The sequence below is a fragment of the Lampetra fluviatilis genome, chromosome 8, assembly GCF_964198595.1.
Source record: "Lampetra fluviatilis chromosome 8, kcLamFluv1.1, whole genome shotgun sequence".
Taxonomy (NCBI): Eukaryota; Metazoa; Chordata; class Hyperoartia; order Petromyzontiformes; family Petromyzontidae; genus Lampetra; species Lampetra fluviatilis.
Genome location: NC_136282.1, coordinates 6,517,053 through 6,538,095, shown reverse-complemented (window position 1 = coordinate 6,538,095; position 21,043 = coordinate 6,517,053). Strand labels below are relative to the sequence as shown.

Genomic DNA, 21,043 nt, shown 5'->3' with positions numbered 1-21,043 from the left:
TTCGGTAAAGTCACGTAGAAAGAAAAGAAAATAAATAATAGAATACGACGTTTCGATTGCAACACAAGCAACCGTCATCAGGTAGAACTAAATTTGAGAGAGAGACAAAACACAGACACGGAGACATACAGACAGACACACAAGCAGAGAGAGACAAAACACAGACACGGAGACATACAGACAGACACACAAGCAGAGAGAGACAACACAGACACAGAGAGAGACACACAACATAGACACACAGAGACCCAATTCCTCTCTGTCGAGACCTTAAATAGAGAGAAGGGGGGGGTGCAGAGAGAGAGGTGGGTCTGCTGGGGCAGCTGCTGGAGCAGAGAAATTAGCATATCAATGAATCCACCCTGAAGTGACCGAGGGAAAGAAGATCGAATGGCTCTACGAGAGCGGTCTTCATCAGGCGGAGATGATGAAGACCGCTTGTGTTGCGATCGAAACGTCGTGGGTTTTTCGCTTTTGTTTCAGATTTTTTTTTTCTATTTACGTGACTTCACCAAAAGAACCAAGAATATAATCATCAACAAATCAACAGCGGTTGTCGTGATGATAGTCGCGTCCCCGAACATAGTAATGTGGATGATCCAACACCAACTTAAGCTCGGGTTGACCGAGAACAGCCCACACACTGGCTCGAGCACGGGGACGTCGTTGCCTCTGAACTAAAAAAGTCGCGGCGGCAGCGCGGCATCAGCGTCACGTGGATGCGGTGGTGGCGCTCGCGACGTGCGTTTCAGACGTGATGGTGTGGAGCAACGAGCGCGTGATCCGCTGGATCCAGTCGATCGGCCTGCGCGACTACGCCAACAGCCTGGTGGAGAGCGGCGTGCACGGGGCGCTCATCGCCCTGGACGACACCTTCGACCACATCGCACTGGCCCTCTCGCTGCAGATCCCCACGCAGAACACGCAGGTGCAGGAGCCGCGGCACGTTCTCGCGGCCCCCGGGATCGATTGGGCACAGGAGGGTTTTCACGTGCCGCTCGTTTTTCAGATTTCGGAATTTTTGTTGAGACTCGAGGAGGAATGCAGTTATCCGGTGCGGTTGGGCTGCGTGTTGTGACCGCGAGCTTTTTGCCACTCGCTACTGGGGGCATCTTTAACTCCTCAGGGTCGTAGTGTTTTGGAGTAGCTGCTTCTGTGACCTTACACATTAAAAAGCCATATTTATATACATATATTTAAAAAAAAAACGTATTGATTTTTATTTATATAGCCACTGATGTCTTTGTTTGTAGCTCGGTGAATTTCTTTTACCTCGTATCGGCCATGTCCGTGTACAGCGCTACCAAGTACCGCTCAGCACAGAGTTGCATTTGAATGCCTAATTCCCACCTAAGGTTAAACCGGGGTCTCAAGCAGACTGGTCATGGTAGAATGTATTTATCAACAGCTGCTTCTAAAAAGCATCGTATAAATGTTGAAGTCGTTGAATTCAGCCAAGCCTATTTCAGATAGGTATTTGACGATGGCTTTCAATAGACCACACAATATTAAATGGCTTTATGTTGTAGCTGTGGTGAGCAAGCACTCCTGAAGAGACACTGGATGTAGTTTTTTGTTGTTGCGATGCCCTGCAGTCGGGAGGGAGTTCACAGAACGAGTGTCTCTTCACTTGGTGTGTCTGCACTCCGAATTACAATATTTGGTGATGAAAAATTCGGCATGTAAGGATGCAAAAATTCATCTTTTGAAATGTATTTAATGCTCATGATATTAAGCTGGCGACCTGAGTTCCATTCCCAGCCACGAGTAAGCCAATGGTTAGTGCCAGTGCTGAGTCATGTCTCATCTGGTCCTGGGCTCATCCTTTTCAACAAGCCACACTCACCAGCGTGGTGAAGTATGGTCAATCAGCCCCCATGATCCAAAGTCATAAGGAGGCCTTTATTGAGCAACAGTCGATGAAGGGATCTAACTTTATTTAATTTGTGCACATAGCCCATGTAGCCACTAGAGGGCGGAACATTTACCACAATGCTGAAAAAAAAATGTCTTCTTGAACCGTGACAATTCATTCAATCGCAAGGGGTTAGTGATTATATGCCATAGATATATATATACACACACAGTGGATGGATGAGCATGTTTCAGATAAGGGTTATATTACCTTCACGGAAAAACAAACACAACCCTGGTGCACACTCAAATCCTTTCAGCGATACCAGCATCAGCACCACTGTTTTCCAACCCTGGAACATTTTGAACGCAACCAGACGCCTGCGACGTGGCCTGCCCGCTGTCCCTGCGTGCCCTCAAAGTGCACCCCAGACACAGGCACCAGCGTGACCTCACCACCACTTAGTGGTCAATAGCCGGCGGTATCGATGCAGCTGCACGCGCGCACGGACGCTGTGTCGGATACGCGGGTGACACTCGTCCGTTTGTGCTGCAGGCTCGGCAAGTGCTGGAGAGGGAGTTTAACAATCTCCTGGCCCTGGGCACCGAGCGTCGGCTGGAAGAGGTAAGAGGAGGCATCTCGAGGAAATCGCTCATCGTGTTTTAGTTTCTTCCGCCGGGAGATGCGACTGCCACTGATCACAGCCGATGTCTGACTCGATGGTTTCCGTCACTGCTGGGCCAGCCGCCATCAACGTGCCACCAAACGGCCACCCACGAGTGACTCATTGGAACTCATGGAAAATGTGGCCTTGTCACTCTTGTATCGCAACTACCATGGCCACTGTTCTCATGAACTTCACTGCTGTACTCCTCCAAACGTTGAGAGGACTCTGGAACCCAGTCGCTGACTTCTTTGCCTCCTCCTTCTCTTTTTGCCAAGCTCTTATAATCACCTTTCTCAATGAAAGAACCTTGTTAACTCTTCACTTTTACAACTTGGCAAGTGCTGTTTGTTGCTGGCCACGTGACATTTTGGGCCTGTGCTCAGATACTTTTTAAAATAAAAACAAGGTCATGAACATCTCAAAACTTCTTTTCCATTAAAAATCACGCCCAACGTGTCTTGATAGAAGTAATAAACTCAGTGGTTAAGATCGCGTGATCACAAAGCTGGCTTTTTATCGTGAATGTTTTTGTTGGAAGCATGGGGAAATCGGTTCATAATTGGGAAAGCGGACGTATAAAACGTGGGGAAACTGTTAAACACGATCGGAAGCCACATGTCAAACTTTGTGGGAAACAGTGTCGTTGTGAACCTGGTGATCCGAGTTCAAGTCTGGATCCACGGCTAACATCAGTGGCAAGTTGTATCGGAACCAGTTCGAGGCCCACCTCTTACCAACCCGTACTAACCAGTGTGGTCAAGTATGGTTAAATAACTCCCACCACCAACACAGCATCCAGTAGTCGATTGATGAAGGGCTGTAAAGTATGATAACGTTTTATTATTATTAAACTTCATTTAAAAGCAGGATGATACTTTGTTTAAAACTCTCTCCATTTCCATTTTAGAAAATAACAATCCTTACAAGCACCTGAAACCTACATTCATTACTTTTCGCAGCACATGTGAAGAGGACGCAATGCGATGGGCAGTATATTTGTCTTTATTTAGTCAATACGTATTGGCACTGGCAGCAATGAATCATCTTACGGCCCTTTTGCACAACCACATCTCAGCCGTGGCAGTGCAGAGTCCTCACAGGACAGGTACATTGTTTCCACTGGCTATTTGCCGAGCCGTGCCCAAACCAAACCATGAAACTCTATCCTGACAAGACATCTGCCATCTGGCTTGGGGGCAAACAGAGCGAGGCGTGGGTTTAGACGTTTTCGTCGTGTTTTGCGTCAGTCAGTTGCACTTGAATGTGTGACCCTGACGTCACGCACGCGTTCACCGTGTGTGTGACGTTTGTGGGACGGCTCGGGTTCTACGGTGGAAAGTGTGCCCGGTGCCTTCTGAGCCGCACTTCGGCTTGGCAAGGCCCCGGCTCGGTCGCACGGTAGAAAATAAGTTTCGTTGTCCTCGAGCAGTGCTGTCCTGTACGTATGTATGTAGTTGAACTTATTTTGCACCGTACGTAGCCAACTGTGCGAATTAGAGGTGCGGGGGGAAGGACAACCAACCAAACACAAAAAGCAATACAAAAATGTTCATTCGAGATGAAAAAAAATGCCCAATTGCGAGGTTTTTAAAGCAACACTATAAAGTTTTGTTTGCTCTCATGACAGCTCTTCCTGTGTGCACGTCCGGCAGCTTCAAGACGGTTTCCCCCTTGTGTTTTTTTTTTCTCCTCTTCTCCCAAAGGACGCCCTCTTTCAGAACGAAGACAAGAATTTCCAGCGCGGCCCGTCCTGGCGGAAGCGCTTCCACCCGCAGGAGGCGTCGGGCGTGGGCGTCATGGTGCCCGGCTCGGCCGAGACGCTGCCCGCGGGCTTCCGCGTCAACGCCACGGCCGCAGCGTCCCCCACCGCCCTGCCCAAGAAAGCGCAGCCAGACGGTCCGACCGGGGTTCACGGGGTCGCACCAGTTGTTATCTCCCTCGGCTAGTTAGCAGAAGGTCGGTGGGTTCGATCCCGACCTTGACGCGTGTATATTTGGAGTTTTCGTGTTCTCTCTCTCCACGTGGTGGTTGTGTGGATTTTTCTCCAGGTCCATTCGTGGTTTGTCCTCCATGTTTAGAATCGTGCGTTTAGATTAGTTGGCTGCTCCTATAAATTCAATGAGCTACCACGTGACCAGGTCGCCTATGCAGAACAGCTAATAGCTCAGTGCACTTTACCTGCTAACTAGAATATTTTAGTTTAGTTGGATGAGTCTCTACTTATATGTATACAGCTTTCTAATGGCTGAAATTCCAGACTGTAGTACTCCTATACATCCTATACATTATTTCGTAATTATAGCTGGAGCATCACTATATGCATGACCGATTATGGGCTAAAATTTACATAGTTATGTTCCTTTTAATTTTCACTGAGCTTTACAGTGAGTATCACATTTAAAAACTATAACTGAAACTATAAGTAGTTAACAATGCTCCTTTTTAAGAGAGCCATTAGCCAAAGGGTCACCGATTTACGTCAGTATTTTCCATTTAAGGCACAGTCATCGATGAATGCGTTGAGTTTCTAAATAACAACAGTGTGTTTTGCATCGGGCATGGGTGGAGGTTAAACCGTTAAAGGGGAGCGTATTGAATTCACGAAGACAAGCCCTCAAAACTCTTTGACTGCCCCCCATCAAATTTAATCCGGCCCTCGGCAAGACAGCCACCCCGCGTGACTCAAGCATGCCGCTCTGCGCAGGTGTAGACAATGCACCGCATGTGATCCACCTGATTTGTGAGATATTTGCTTTGTTAAGACAAAAAAGCCACTGCTGGGTTGCATTGATCGCAGAGGCCTGGTTTGTGAGTAGATTAGATGATATAGTGGACGCAACTTCTGTGAAGTAGCTCTTTGGAGGCAAGGATTGGTGGTGAATCTCATCGATTTGTGAGGCCAGGAGATTGCAGAGCAGCAAACGGGTTGTAAACACGTCAGTGGAGACCTTGGACTTTTTATTTGCTCAATGTGTGTTTTGCGGGTTTTTCCCGTAACATGAAAGACACTGCATAATGGCAGCGGCTAAACAGGTACCTCTGAAATAAGAGTCTTGAGACTCAGCGAGGCCTTATTGTTACATTATCTTATAATATATGAATACATTTTATTAGATCGACGCTGCAATAGATATTTTCCAACGGCACTTGTCCCCTGAGAAAGCGTGTATGAAGGATCAGTTCCTTAAGTATATGCACAGCATGAATGATAACATTTAAACGTGCACTATATACACATATAAAAACAATATACAGTAAGAAATCGGGGTCGGCCTCATCACTTCCTATATCCATCGCTCGTAACACCGTGCGGATTAATGGCAGCTTTAAAAAGTGTGCGGAACTAATTTTGCACGGCTCGTTCTGAGACGAACGCTCTCAATCTGCCATGCACAGCGCCTCCGAGGCCAATGTGTGCCGCCTTAGCCCCCGCTGTGTTTGCGTAGGCACTGCTGCTCCAAGCTGATTAGAGGATAATGAAGCGGTGATCTGGGTCTGCACGCAAGAGGGGTCCCCCCTCCGCCCTTCTCTAAGTCCCGGCAGGTCTCGGATAACGCTTTAGTAGAGGAGGGCTCCGCTGGGCAAAGATTATTTGGCGTGCGGACGTCTTCAGCGCCTTTGTTGATGCGAGCGGTCGGACCGGCATCCTGAATAGAAGCTTGAGCATGCGACTGCAATCGTCCGATTGTCATTTGGTACCTCAAAGGGCACTCGGCGAGGTAACGGAGATGCGTTGGCACAATTTTACGACACACCATTCAACAGTCCATTCAAACACGGCAAATCGCTCATGCTGGATGATCGCGTTGGTCCGTATATAACCTCTTGTGTTCTGGTATGGTTTAACGAAAAATAACAACAACAAGGAATGAAAGAAATAGGCAAAAAAATGCAAAATACATGTTATCATAGTTCTGTCAGGTTTCTGCGAACGCTCAAAGGCATGGAGCGGCATGCAGGAGAGAGCGTTTCAAAGTAGCACTCTCTCCTCTCATCCCCCCCCTCACCACGGCAACCTCCTCTCCCCACTCACTGCCTCCGCGTCTGCGCTGTGATTTTCTGCTCCATCCAAGTGCAGCTGTAAAGTGCAAACATGCCCCCTGTAGAATGGCGACAGATATTCATTCCCATTTAAAATTCAAGACGAATGGCCTGTATGAATGACGCCACGGGTGTACCTTAGCGGTAGTGTAGCGGTTAGCGAACACAGCATGAGCAACCCGGCGGCCCGAGTCTGATCCCTGCTTGTGGCCAAAACCAGTGACATTCATCTGAACTGGTCCTGGGCCTCCAATAGGTGGACTCAGCCTCGAATGAGGACCTGGTGCCGTGGATAAACATCATCACTGGGGAGACAAAGGTGGTCAGGTGTTGTCCTGGCCACCCACCCCGTCGTGTACCGTGCCAGCCTTTATGGGTGTTCGCTAACGGCACTTGCCCCAAAATTCTGTTAAGGCTATACAGGGAATCTTTGGTTATTTTTACATGAATGTGTATGTCTGTGCGGAGCGGCTGTGCAGTGGTTAGCTTAATTTACTACAAACCCGGCTAAATGGGTTACATTGCCAGCAACAGATAAAATCAATGGGAAATATCCGAATTAATTCTGCACCTCCCCTCGGCTGACTCGGCCTTAAATGAGTACCGAATGTGTAAACATCAACATTGGGGAGATGAAGGCGGCTGGAAAAGGTGCTAGATACACCCACCCCCTCAAGTGTCGTGTCGACCGTTATAGGTTCTTTTATCAGGACTTGCCCCAGCATTCCCAACAGCAGGATCGTTGTCTTTTTACACTATTATAAACTATTTTTTATTTCACCAAGTAAGGCCTACTGAGCAATATAGATCTTTTCAGAAACGGCCTGGCCACAAATGATCGCTCAACGAAGTGGCTTATCATGTGGAAATTTAAAGCAGCCAAATACCCTTAACGCACGTTGCAAAATGCGGAGGGGAAAAGCCGGAGAACCCGGAGAAAAATCCACGCGACCACGGGGAGAAAATGCAAAGTCCAAATAATCAGGTGTCCGGGTTGGGATTGAACCCACGACCTCCTGCATACCAGGCGAGGGAGATAACATTTCGCCACCCCTGGCGCTCCACGTGTGCACATCGTGTACGTGTATTGAGCACGTGGTGGTTAGTTTGCTGAGCTCCAAACCTGTGTTGGCTCCGGCTCGACTCCTGGACACCAAGGCCTGATTCCACACCAGTGGCAGTGGAAATCTGAACATGGTATGGGCCTTGCCTGTGTGCATTCAGCCTAAAATCCAATATAGTGCAGTCAACATCAACATCGGTACTGGGGATAACAAAGGCGGCTGAGCATGTTGTTGCCTACACCACATCCTCGTGTGGCATGCCTTGGAGTTAAATAGGTGCTCGATAACAGCCGTAAGCCTGGCAGTCTGCAAGGGCCATCTTTGTGTTCTATAAATAATAATAAAAAGCATAATTTATAGCCCCTTAGTAGTAGGTTTTTACCTTTTAAACTGGTACAAAACTGACACCTTTATACAAGGCATCATGTTTGCAATAACCGCAACACAAGCAGTCAAAATGCAAACAAAAAGAAACAACTCTGATAATGATATGCGCACTGTCCTTGAAGTTGATTGGTCCACACCCGAGAGACAGCTTTCCTTAGAGCCTAGTCTCCATTGGTGTTGGACCAGATGATGCCAAAAGGCGTCTTTGTTTGCATTTTGACTGCTTGTGTTGTGGTTATTGCAAACATGATGCCTTGTAAAAAAGGTGTCAGTTTTTGTACCAGTTTAAAGGGTAAAAACCTACTACTATATTTTGCCACTGCTAAAAGGATGTGTCTCATAGTGTTATAGCCCTTGTCAATCAACGGCTGGATAAAGACCCTCCATGCAGTGCCCGTTACATTGGTTGTTTGACCATACTTCACCACTTTGGTTTGTGTATGTTGGCAAAGGGTGCAGAGAGTTGGGCAGAACCGGTTTAAAGAAAACCTCGCAGCTAATCGCAGCCACGGCCAGGAATCAAACTCAGGAGACCGGGTTGATATGGCAGTGGCACTTACCACTGCACCAACACTCCCCACCCCCTTGCTCTCGTTGTGTGTGCGAGCGTACCAGCCTCATACGATCCACTAGTTTGCGCTTGAATCATTCAAAACTATAGAGAGTGTCGACAGCCTTCTGTTTTAGTGTCAACAGGGGGCTTTGATGCATTTGTCTCTTGAAAGTCAGACAGGGTTTCGTGTGAGTCTGCTGTTCAGCGGAGTAAATAAGTGCTTCGAAGTGCTGTCACTAGAATAAATGTCCCAAGTACTCGGCGCAAGGAAGGATCTATCGTACAACGTGTACTTTAGCATTGTTAATTTCATCTGAACAAAACGCATTATTTTAATTACTCGTACTGTTGCCATAGCAGGGAGGGGGGCGTTTGTGGAAGAGCTTCTAGACTAATTGAGGATTCAATGCACAGGTTTTTTTCTGCCAATATTCGTACTGTAATTGATTGTTGAGTTCGACCACTAGATGTCATTGTGACCTGTCCCAAAAATAATGTATTTATTGATGTTATTTATTTGCAGTAGAGAAAGTCGGTGTCTCCTGACTCAAATACGCTTGGGGTTGTACTCCTCTTCGTTAACAGTCCTGAGCCGATGTTTGAAATCCCACATTCCTATGGCGGGGGCCAGTCTCATTGACTTCCTCCGAAGTCGTAAGAATTGTTTTGAATACAGAGATGATAGGCGAGGTTTATGGGAAATTTTGAATAATTAATTTACTGGGTTTTGAAACTTAATTAAAAAAAATAAGTATCACCCAGCAAAGCCATTGAAAATGCATTCACATGTTAAATGATCCGACAAATTGGATTTTGTTTTTCTCTAATCTCAATAACGTATACCAACTCATTAATGTTGCAGGTCAAGCCAGCGTGCATTTCTGTGCCGCTAAAAAATCCTATTACATACGTTCCTCGAAATTTGCACGCGAGAAGCAGCAACGCGTTGTCCAATTCCCACTGTCCGTAGCAGCCCAGCTCTTAATGGCTCTGAGCCCCAGGGCTGCTTGCAGATCCCACACGCGGACTACGTTGAGTGCACGGATGCGTTCATGGATCATGCTGGCTTTCTGGGAGTCATCACTTTGTGTTTAATTGGCCTAAAGTGGAGCACTAATGTGATCGCTTCAGAACAAACGGCATTGATGCCTGATCTCAGGCTATGTTGCCCGTGCGGAGCGGTAGTGTGTGGCGGTTATGCACACTGCCTTACAAACCATGTGACCTGAGCTCTGCTGCGTGGCAAGTGAAATCGGAATCCACCCTGGCTCTCACCTAGGTCAACTTGACCTTAAATGTGTGTACAGAGTGCACAACAGCGGGCTCTGTGTAGTGCTGGCCAAACAAGCACCGCATGTGCCCCTGTCATCCTTAACAGGAGTTCGCCAAGACCACTTGCCCCAGTCGTCTATTAACAGCTATTTGGGGGATCTTTGTCTTTGTACCAGTGCAGTGTTTACATATGAGCACTATTTTCTCGAAGCTAATTTATTGGAAGAAAAAAAATAGGGCCACTTTTCAAATGTAAATAAATGTCAGTTCTCTTTTTAAATAGTAACATTAGTCATCTTTCGGAGACTTTGTTTTAAGTTGCACAAGTGTTTGGAGAAGATAACAAATATGTTCATTTAACATTTTACTCTCAGCATGATGTTAAATGCTCATCACACATTGCTGAGAACAAACTTGTGTGTTTATTTATTAAATGCAATTTATACGCTAAAATTCTATACGCTAAAATTCTATAAAAATGCAAATATAGATCAACATTTCCATCATTTGTGGAGATTTTTGACGCAACTGGAATTATACGTAACCCAATCCTGTCCTTATGTATCGCATCGATGACCAATGCACGTATAATTCATTGATTCTTTCCAAAACTTTCCTGCACGGAACTTCAAGTACACACGTCCCAATGTCCCACAGAGATAACAGTTGTGCTGCTAAAGAAACATCGCGTAAGTGCAGCATATTAAAATATTGATATCAACAACCTCACGAGTTTCTGTTCACAAGAATAACTTCTCAGGGTACACCAGAGTGCCGGGTTTGTTGCTGAAACGTGGAAACTTATGCCACAAAGCAGAGGGGGGCACCGTAGTGGCAGGATGTTGACTACCTTGCCTGGTATGCAGGTGTGCGTGGGTTTGATCCCAACTCTGACGCCTGTGTATTTGGAGTTTCCATGTTTCTCTCTATGTGTTGGTGTGGATTTTTCTCCGCGTCCTCCAGTTTTTCCCTGCAAATTTAGAAACGCACATTTAGAGTATTTGGCTGCTATCAATTTCCACATGATTAACCACTTCATTGAGCTATCATTTGTGGCCAGGTCGCTTCTGAAAAAGAGCTACACAGCTCAGTGGGCTTTGCCGGGTAAAATACAAAAAATAGTTTAAATAGACCCCTGGCAAAGATGTTTCTCCAAACACCGGCGAAATTACGCGATGCCAAAAGATGTCGTTACAGTAAGGGGGTGAGGTCCGAAGGAGCTGAAACTATTTCCGTGAATCTTAACGGCAGTCGCCCTGCCGACAGACGTTTATTGATGAGGCAGGTGACCTTTCAGCATGCGTGGGATGCAGATGTCCCGCGCTCCATTAATTGCCAAGCTGCCTAACATGTGTTCATGTTGTTTGGTGCATTGCTTCCTCACCACCGGTGGCTTTTGCCAGCATGATGAATGGCAGTGTGGCAGCGCATACTAACAGAGAGCTTCGTGTGCTTGTGTTCTGTGTCTATGGGCACGTGCGCGTGCCTGTGCGCCTGCGTTCAGAGTTTTTGGACGTGTAAATTATTTTACGCGCTCTTAAAGTTTGTGCTTGCGGCCTGCCGTGGTTATAGTTGAATGCGCGTGAGTGTGGTTTTGTCTTCAAAACTATTTGGTTTATTATGCTTGTCTACTTATGGGTTTGTGTGTGCGCATTCACGTCTGAGTGTGCGTGTATATGTTTTATGTATATAGATCGACTCGAGCGAGTACCTGGTGCGGCGTGTAAACATCGCCACTGGGGAGATAAAGACGGCCAGGCATGGTGTTCACCACCCACCGCCTTGTGTGCCGTGCCGGCCTTCATAAGTGCTCACTAACAGCACTTGCTCCAAAAGTCTATTAAGGCTGAGAGATGTTTGTCTGTATAGGGTAAATCCTCGCTTAATTCGTGGTATTCACACTACAACTCGTTTTCACTATAACGCGGCTCTTCCATGATTGAACACGCCCGTCATAATGCGGAGCGTAGCACCGTTATAACGCGGTTTCTAAACGGTCGATGACAAACTACTTTCTTGAGCTGCGCAGATGGGCGTTGTAATACAGTACGTTGAATGATACATGACAATCCCGTCAGTTTTTAGTCCCGCCATCTTACTGTGTGTGCTTACATGGTATCTCGCCAAACTTTAGCGTTATATTATTTGTAGGGAAAGAGTTTTAGCTTAACGCGTTTTTCGTTTCACGCTGCACTCTTCACGAATGCATCTACTTCGTTAAACGAGGACTCGCTGTGTGTCCAATTCTAGCCTATATAGTCTACAAGGTTACATGGGTGGTTTAATTTGTGTGTGTACATGAGTGTCTCTTTGTCTGTGTCTGCTCGCATACGTGTTGTGTATGGGGAGCGGTGGCAATGATGGCCAGCGGTCGAGACTAACAACAGAATTGCAGCCATGGGTGGGAACATTCCCATGAAAGACGTCCACACCGCCGAGATGGTCGGATGAGATTGGCTCCTGCAGGAATGAGGTGGATTGTTGGGCCCGCAGAACTCGGGGGAGCAAAGAACGTAGGAAGGATTTCATCCGGCATTGGATTAAACATGAGCGGTGATGACGGTGTGTGGACATTGCCAATGGAGATGCAAAAGCGGTCGAGCATCGTACCCTACTGACAGGTGCTGCATCTGCCAGTCGTCTCAGTCGGTCAACTCACGGAACCTGAGTTTGTCCTGTGACTTCCTGCCAAGGGGGCGTTCGACACATCACGTGGCCTTAAAGTGCACATAACCTGCCACAAGCACCTTGGTGACATCAGCACCACTTAGTGGCACATGGCGGTTGTTGTACTGACCACACCGCTCATTACATCGTCCTCTAGTAGCACGAGGTAATTGTAGCGCTTGTTGCCACGATGCTCTCTCAGGCTAAATGTGAAATCTGTGTATGTGCGCGCGCGCGTGTGTGTGTCTGTGTTTGTGTGTTTGTGTGTTTGTGTGGTAGTGTAGCGGTTAGTGCGCTGCGATATGAACCCAGCGGCCCGAGTTCGATCCGCGCTCACGGCCAACACCAGTGATGATTATCTGAACCGGTCCTGGACCTTTCCTAGGTCAAATCAGTCTGAAATGAGTACCTGGTGCGATGTGTAAACATTGCCACTAGGGAGACAAAGGCGGCCGGGCGTGGTGTTGGCCACCCACCCCCTCGTGTGCCGTGCCACCCTTCATTGGGGCTCGCTAACAGCACTTGCCCCTACAGTCTGTTAAGGCTATACGGGGGATCTATGTTGTTATCTTTTATATACGTGTGTGCGCATTTGTGTGTGTACGTGCTGGCATTCCCAGGTGCAACAGCGGGGACGCAGCGGGCTGACCCATCCTCGGTCGTGCGGACGTACTCGTGCTGATACCCGAGACGTGCCACGGTCCCTCACGCCATCCAAGTGAGTGTCGGCCTAGCTGAGGCTACGGCCCTCCCCCCCCCCTCACGTTCACAACACGTGACAGTGTAACATCGCTGCACGATGGGTGCGGCTGCGTCCCGCATGTCGCTTGTCCGTCTGTGCAATCACCCTCGTGGTGCAGCTCCCCGACGTGTTTGCCGGGTTGTACCGCGCATTGTCCGGCACGATGTCCGACGACGTTTCGCTTGCTGGGACTGAATTTTGAAATCGGCCAAGCCGGGGCTCCCGGCGCGTGTGGGAGCGAAACGTCGGACATCCTGCCGGACACGTCGGAGAGCTCTACAGCAAAAGCCGTGAAAATCTACACGGTGGTTAAACGTTTCGAAAATATTGCGAAAATAGTGATTTTACAACAATGTTAGACTTGCATTGAGCGCCAATCAGAATGCACGAATGAAAATAAGTGGACCTATGAATCGATTCCACGATTAATATAAATTATTAAGCTCATGGTACATGCCTCGATTCGTAGATGTTGTATGTCATGGGTTCTTGTTACCCTTGCAGCTACTCGAGGTGCTACATTTACCAATGTTTTTTGTGATCAATTCTTGAATCGAAACGTGACCTTAAATCGTGGGATTGAATCACTGGAGGGAGAGGTGTCACAGCGCTATTAATGATATAAAATAATACACTAAAATATATCATAATGATACAAGGCACTATTCTGCATTGCCCCATATCCCAGAGGAGTCTGATGTTAAACAAGAGTGGCATTGAGGTTGTATGTAATTTCGGAGTGGGCTGGGTGACTCAGTGGCACTGAGCTGGCATTGCTAGATTTGAATCTAGGCAGCCACCTAAAGCAGGTTCACGAGTGTCGTGAGTTGATGGTTCTCTGCCCAGTAAACAATGACTCCACCAAAAAAAAACCATTAAGGTTGGTTCTGCTCCTAGTTTTTGCATTTATATCAACTGAGAACGTGTAATATACTCTGGTTCTTTCGGTAAAGTCACGTAGGTGAAAATTTTTAATTAAAAATAAGAATTAAAGAAATAGAAATAAATAAATTAAATCACGACGTTTCGGAAGCAACACAAGCTTCCGTCATCAAGTGGGACAACCACAGCAAGAAACAAAATTACTGTAGTGGGCAAAGAGAGCTACTTGTGACAAGTAGCTTTCTGATGACGGAAGCTTGTGTTGCTTCCGAAACATCGTGACTTTATTTATTTCTAAAAAAAAATTTCTCTTATTTTTTTTCACCTACATGACTTTACAGAAAGAACCAAAGAATATGGATACTTGCAGTCACGAAAACTTTAAATCTAGAACGTGTAATATCTGCTTCAGTGTCATGTGAACTGCAAACCTCTCAGTGGCACAGCAGTTGGGAAAGGGCCACCTTATTCTGTGGATCAGAGATCACGTCAGGGAATTTCAGAGATAGATCTGCGATATTGGCTTCATTGGGCCATTGTTTCACGTGAAGAGTTGCACTGAGAGAGATTCTAATGAATAACCTGTCTCGAGGACATGACACTGATAACACAATTGTAATTTAATACAACTGGCGGGAAAGACAAGCTATTTAGTACATTTGCCAGGGGGCGCGTATTGCAGTGTGAGATATTGTTTACGAGGAGGTAATGGGTAGCTGGGAGGTGAAATTCCCTTATAGATTGTTTCGGCATTGCATTCGTTTGGAAGTAGTCTTTTCTCATTCCATTTTGAGTGTAAAGCTGAATGTTTTATCAGCAGCACCCCACAGTTGAAATGTCCCAAGCGAATTGAGAGTTCGTAATTACTTGTCACTTCTTCCCCTCTTGTACCATGTGCCCGCAAGTTTATTTATTCAGTCTCGATTTAAAGCTTTCATCTTCTTGGTTCTTTCGGTAAAGTCACGTAGAAGGGAAATAATAAAATAATAATGACTTCAAACCCCTCGCCAAACCTCCTACGCATTTCACAAGTAATGCTAATCGCATATCTGCATTTCCCATAAATATGCTAAATTCCTCTTGATATGCAAATTATTTTGTCAAGACGCTCTTCGCTCCTCCATCCCAGCATAAATAGTCGCTCCAAGCCTGGAGCGTGACATTCAGACTCTGTCTACTTGACGGACCTGTTCTCCACCTGAGGACGGCTGCTTGCGTTGTGGCCGAAACGTCGTGAGAATTATTTTATTATGTTTTATTTTTGTTATTTTATTACTTCCCTTCTACGTGACTTTACCGAAAGAACCAAGAAGATATTTATTCAGTCGTTTGGTCATTTATCCAGAACGGTGCTCTTAATGACAGCGCTGAACCTCACGGACCTGTGTAAAAGATGGCATCCACCTGCCGTACCCACTCATTATGTTAAAACTATGAACTATCTTTTTTATTTTACCAGGTAAGGCTCACTGAGCTATGTAGCTATTTTTCAGAAGCGACCTGTCCACAGATTATAGCTCAACAAAGTGGCTTGTCATGTGGAAATGTATAGCAGCCTACTACTCTAAACGCATGATTCTAAATGTGGAGAGTAAAACCGGAGGACCCGGAGAAAAATCCACGCGACCACTGCGAGAACACTGCCGACTCCAAATATAGAGGAGTCAGGGTTGGGATTGAACCCACACCCTCCTGTATACCAGGCGAGGTAGTTACTCAAACAACAACAACACGTGATAGTGCATTGGCAGTGCTGTAGAAGCCCAAATAACAAAACACGGTGCATCTGTCTCAAGTCCTGCACTATTTTCTTTTATATTAGTTAATTTTTTTTTTATCCACGTGATTTTACCGAAAGAACCAAGAATATTAAAATAAATGTTTATATTATAAATCAATTCTATTACAGGTGACGTTTCAGGCAATGGCCCTTCTTGGCGGCAGACGAAATGTGTTGATTTATTGTCACGAGGAGAGCACTTCTCAGCTAATTGTGCGCTATTGCCTGCCGTTGGTTGATTGGTGGATGTATCTGCTCGTGTTGCTGTCATTGTTGCTGCAGTGAGCGCCCGTTACCTCCGCTGATTGTGGAGTTCCACTTGACGACAGCGGTAGGTGACCTGGCATCACCGCCATGAAGCGGGGCCTTGCCAAGTCAAAGACATCCCTCTATGCCTCTCACGCGGCATGGACCAAGCGCGCTCCTTGTACAATCTTTTGAAAGATCAATTGTCTTTCATTTTGTAATTTCTCTTCATATTTATATTGCCATCGATCCAAACCTTACGATGACTGTATTGTGTAAAATTCTTCACTTTCGGTAAAAAGAACCTTTTACTGTCTGCTCTTGCATATCATGTACACAATGACATTAATCTGCTTGGAAATTTATTTATCGTTTTACGTTTTTTTTTGCTGGCGACGGCTGCCTTTTTTCGTGCTGTTCCACAGGTTGTGTACGATACTAATGTATGTATATGTACCTAAAAGGTCGAATTGTGCTTTGGGGATGTTTTGTAAATTTATCGGGAAAATGTAATTACCAGGTAATATGCAGATTTTCTTTTTGTAAAGCTGCACAGGTGTGTGTGTGTGTATGAGAGAGAGAGAGATGTCGGGAAATGTCAACAGCACACAGAGTGCTGCACCCTCGCTGCGGTCAAGTCTACGCAGCTACGTTAAGTTTGTTTTTTTCCCCGCGACGAGAATGGTCACGCGTGTTGGCGGGCGTTTTGAGCGAGCGTGGTCTACTTTATGAGTGAGGACGTCACTCTTGAACCTATACCTCCCCCCACCCCGGCACGGCTGTCGGGCTCACTGCATTCGCCAACCTCATGCGTATAGGTATTTTTCTTTTCTTTTTGTCGAGAAATGTCTATACCTCTCCTGAAAAGTGGCTGGCAAGATTTTGCGATATTTACCCACCTCACGTTTGAGTCGCGCATTCACTCGCACACAAATGTGCTCATGTTTTGGTTGGTGTTGAGTTCCCTTTCAAATGGTTCTCTGGATTTCACACTGGCAAATATGTAAATCCACGTTGTTTTTTTTGCGGTTGACCAAATGGTGTGTTGCTATGACTGCTACCGATGATTTATTTTAGAATCATTGCTTGTTCGCATTGTTTGATTTGAAGCAACATGTATTCTCTGGGAATGCACTCCAACAATAAGGTGTTTTAATTAAATAAAAGTAATATATCTTGTTTTAGGTATGCTGTTATCATACATCATACACACCAGCCTGCCTCCGACTTACAATGTGGAATCCAATTTTGCAGGCATAGGCCAAATTGACCGGCTTTTAAGATGGGGCAATGTTTGTCAGTCGGGCGAATTAGACAACACCAAACTTGCATTCTGGGCACGTGGAGCTGTAAGCCAAAATAAATCCTACCCGCTAAACCTCGTTGGCTGGCTGGACACAGCTCTACTCCACTTCAAATGCCACGGTTCTACAGCCACAGAGAACCAGGTTTTGCGAGCCCAGGGACAGTCCATTTCTGTCCCCGGATCGGCACCAGTGGCCCACTCCACGTGGTCACGTTCCAACGAGCCACGAGTCTCTGTGGGCACATCGCCCACTGCTGCTACTCCCCCCTAAACCCATGCCTCCCTCTCCGATACTCCCCCCATTCTCGAAGGTGGCGGTCTGAAAGTAGTCTTAAAACGTTGGTTTTACACAAAGTTGAATACAGGCGTCGGTTAGGTTCGGCTGAGTCAGGGGTCGTCAACCTAGCGGCTACGGAGTCGCATGCGGCTTGCGTCGTGACGTTATTCACGTGCATTGCGGCTCTTGAAATATTGCGGGGATGTTTTTTTGTTACCGCACTCGAAAAAAATGCCTCTTATTATTTTGATTGCTGACCCCCCTCTGGGTTCGGCTGAGTGAAGCTTGAGTCGACTGTTTTTGTGTTTTTTCACCATGTGCTTTTAATGTAACAGGCCTGGCAAGACGATCAAGTGACGTTCACGTTCACCCCACGATGATGATGTCACGCCAGGTTACGGGGTCAGCCCAGATAAAAAGGGTGCGGCACGGGCTGGCACGGCCTGATAACCCTTGCCTGAAGATAGGATGCCAAGCGTTTGCTTTAGGATTAGTTCAGTTAAGGAGGACTGCCATGGGGATTACGTTGCAGAGATCCAGGCCGGTTCCCACTGACCATGGACACGAGGAATGAGATCTCCCGAGGAAGCAGGAGGAAGGTAAATGTGGCTGCAGGGAGTAAAATAAACAATGCGACAGTCACGTGGTGAATTACGCTCTGAGGGAGGATTCACAGGCAGATCATGCAGGCTCAGCTCAACAAAGCAATTTCTACACGCAGGTTTTTTGTGAGTGTAATTGGGTAATGCATGCTGGTCGAGGTATGTAGCGTCCATTTCACGGTGCCAAGTAACAGCAGTTTATTTAAAGCCCCCACTGACAGTCTCCTCCTCTTGCGCAATTACGTGTTCTCTTGTGCAATTACACGTTCAATTGTGCAATTACATTCTATGATGACATTCTATGAAAGCACAGTGTGTCCGGCTTGTGTTTCCGTATTTTTGGAAATTCGGGGCAGTATTCCCAGAGAATTTTCTCCTTTTTGACCGCAGTACAATTGTGTTCCTGCAAAACACGGCAATGCATTTTAACATCCACGTCTCACCCCTGCAATGCATGGGACGCTCCGAGCTGAGCTCGCTCACCGGGAGAGAACGCGACGGTGTGACCGGTTGGAACTTGTGGGGGTTTGCGGTTGAATCTCGAACCCCGTGTGGGTTGACAAGACTTGGCACGTTTTCATGGGACCCTGCTATGGTTGTACCCGCTAGTCGCACTGCCAAAGCACAAGTGCTGCACTCCCGTGCAACTCGACGTTGGGACTCTGGGCAGTCAAGTCGAGCAGCGCCGGAATTTAAAGTTACGGATGGTTTCTTTGGAAACTTGCCGAGAAGGGGTTCGGCGGTGCATCGAGTCATCGATTGGTAGCGATTCTTGAGGTGTATACGATGCACGCATCGCACCGCGTGCATCATCAATGTTTTTCACTTCATATATGTTGTACGTAAAAGGTTCAAGTGGACCCCTACAGGGCAGGGCTGCCCGGAGTTGGGGTGGAAGGGGGGGGCTGAAGGGGAAATTTGCCCTAGGCCTCGCACAACAGAGGGGGGCCCACAGTGGGCCTATGGATGGTGGAATAATGGGGGCCTCAAGTGGCATTTTATCCCGGGCTGACATTGAACCTCTGGGTGGCCCGCCCTACAGTCGCCAAAGGCTGCTGCTACATTCACCACGATGTAAAAACAAATATTAAAATGAATAATTTCTTAAATCTGATCGTCACAATTCATCATCGAATTATGAGAGCGGTGAATTGTTACACCTCTGCTAATGAGGCACGGAGTGTGCAATCTTTTTAATATTTACTTTACCATCTGTAATGAAAACTTGCCAAGCAATTGATTAACTTTATTTAAAGAAGGACCAAAATATACTTGCATGTGTTCTATTCTGCCAAGGTGTTAATCCTACAGGTGTGTTAGATATTTTATTGAATAATCCTCGCACCAAAAGAAAATATTTATATGTAATCAACGGTCATCATTATCATCGTTGGCCTGATCATGCGCATCGCCATAATTAGTATCTGGCACGGTCATTGTCATTTGCATCATCACCTGCATTAGAAGTTGTGAATCAAGAAAAATATTATTATGATGCCATCTTTTTTTTATGCCACAAGACCTCGGAATTCACCCGACCTGGGCTCGAATATTGCCTGGGTCGCTGGTGGACTGCAGTAGGTGGCACGCGCGACTCGTAGCCACAGCCATAGCGAGGGGTAATACTGAGATGTGTTTGTTTTTGCCTGCCCTGAGAAGAACAACAAAAATCCGGGTCACTGATCCAGATAGACCCCAGGTTTAAGTTTTTAGCCCGACTGAACCCCCCCCCCCCCCGTTAAACCCACAGCGATGCCACGCAGTTATATTAAAAACTAGGAAAACATTAGGATGGGGGAAAAAACAACATTTCTGTTTATTCCACAGTTATCATAGTCTCTGCCCTTGCTTTTCTGGCCATCCAGCAAGGAATGAAAGTGTCCGAACTAACAGCAACAAAACGGTAATCCTCCTGCGTGGTAAAACCAGTATTTTCTATTTGCCCGACTTTTGTAATGGGTTTTTTTTGTGCTGTGGCCAAGCCAGGTGCTGTTTCTCACGGCAGCACGAAGGCGGCCAAATGACTGCAGCAAAGCCACTCGCCCCCCCCCCCATGCCTGCACCCAGCTTTGTAAGCAAGTCAACGGCAGGTTTTGTACAGTGTATGTGTCCTATTCATGCTCCAAAAGTTGACCTGGAACAGTGTTATTTCATTTTAAGAGGTAATTGCTTCTCTGGTCAATGCCACTGCCAATAAAAAAGAGGATGAAGGTTCAACAATGTCTCGTGTGATTATTTAATTAACTATATGAATTGCAGTTGATTGCCTCGTCTTTAAGCATGTTATGCCTCGACCCAAGATGCTGCTAGGGCAGATCTTCGAGGTATATTGTCTACGGTGCAGCAGTAGTAGGATCGGGGAGAGGGTAGAAAGTGTTGGTGAGGTTTGGGTGCTATCGGTGGCTTTGGCCATGATGAGATCTTGACCCTAGACTCTAAGAAGAGACTGGAACAATACAAAGTAAATTTGTCTTGACTAGGCACTGTTTGAGTACATGGCCTGCTAAGAGAAGTGCTGATATGAAAGTAACCGTACAAGATTGCTGGAGTGGCACAATTATTTTTGGCCCCTGGACCTGTCTGCGCAAATGATTGCCCTGACTTTAGTGGGCATCCAAATATTTTTTAAAGCACCTTTACAGCGTCTGGAGATACAGAAGAGGTCGTTTAATGATTATATTTTCTGTACTATGTGGTTGCTT

At 46.5% G+C, this 21,043-nt stretch overlaps 1 protein-coding gene across 14 annotated transcripts in view; it reads left to right on the top strand.

The window, feature by feature from the left end:
• PPFIA2 (PPFI scaffold protein A2) overlaps positions 1–20,547 on the top strand; it is a 350,657-nt gene extending 330,110 nt beyond the window's left edge. For all 14 annotated transcript variants that reach the window (XM_078858949.1, XM_078858948.1, XM_078858941.1 and 11 more), the window contains 5 exons: positions 753–928; positions 2,411–2,479; positions 4,226–4,418; positions 13,127–13,224; positions 16,193–20,547. In XM_078858949.1, the coding sequence (XP_078715075.1) occupies positions 753–928; positions 2,411–2,479; positions 4,226–4,418; positions 13,127–13,188 (500 nt within the window). In that variant the 3' untranslated portion in view covers positions 13,189–13,224; positions 16,193–20,547. The remainder of the gene's footprint in view (positions 1–752; positions 929–2,410; positions 2,480–4,225; positions 4,419–13,126; positions 13,225–16,192) is intronic.
• The last annotated feature ends 496 nt before the right edge of the window (positions 20,548–21,043 follow it).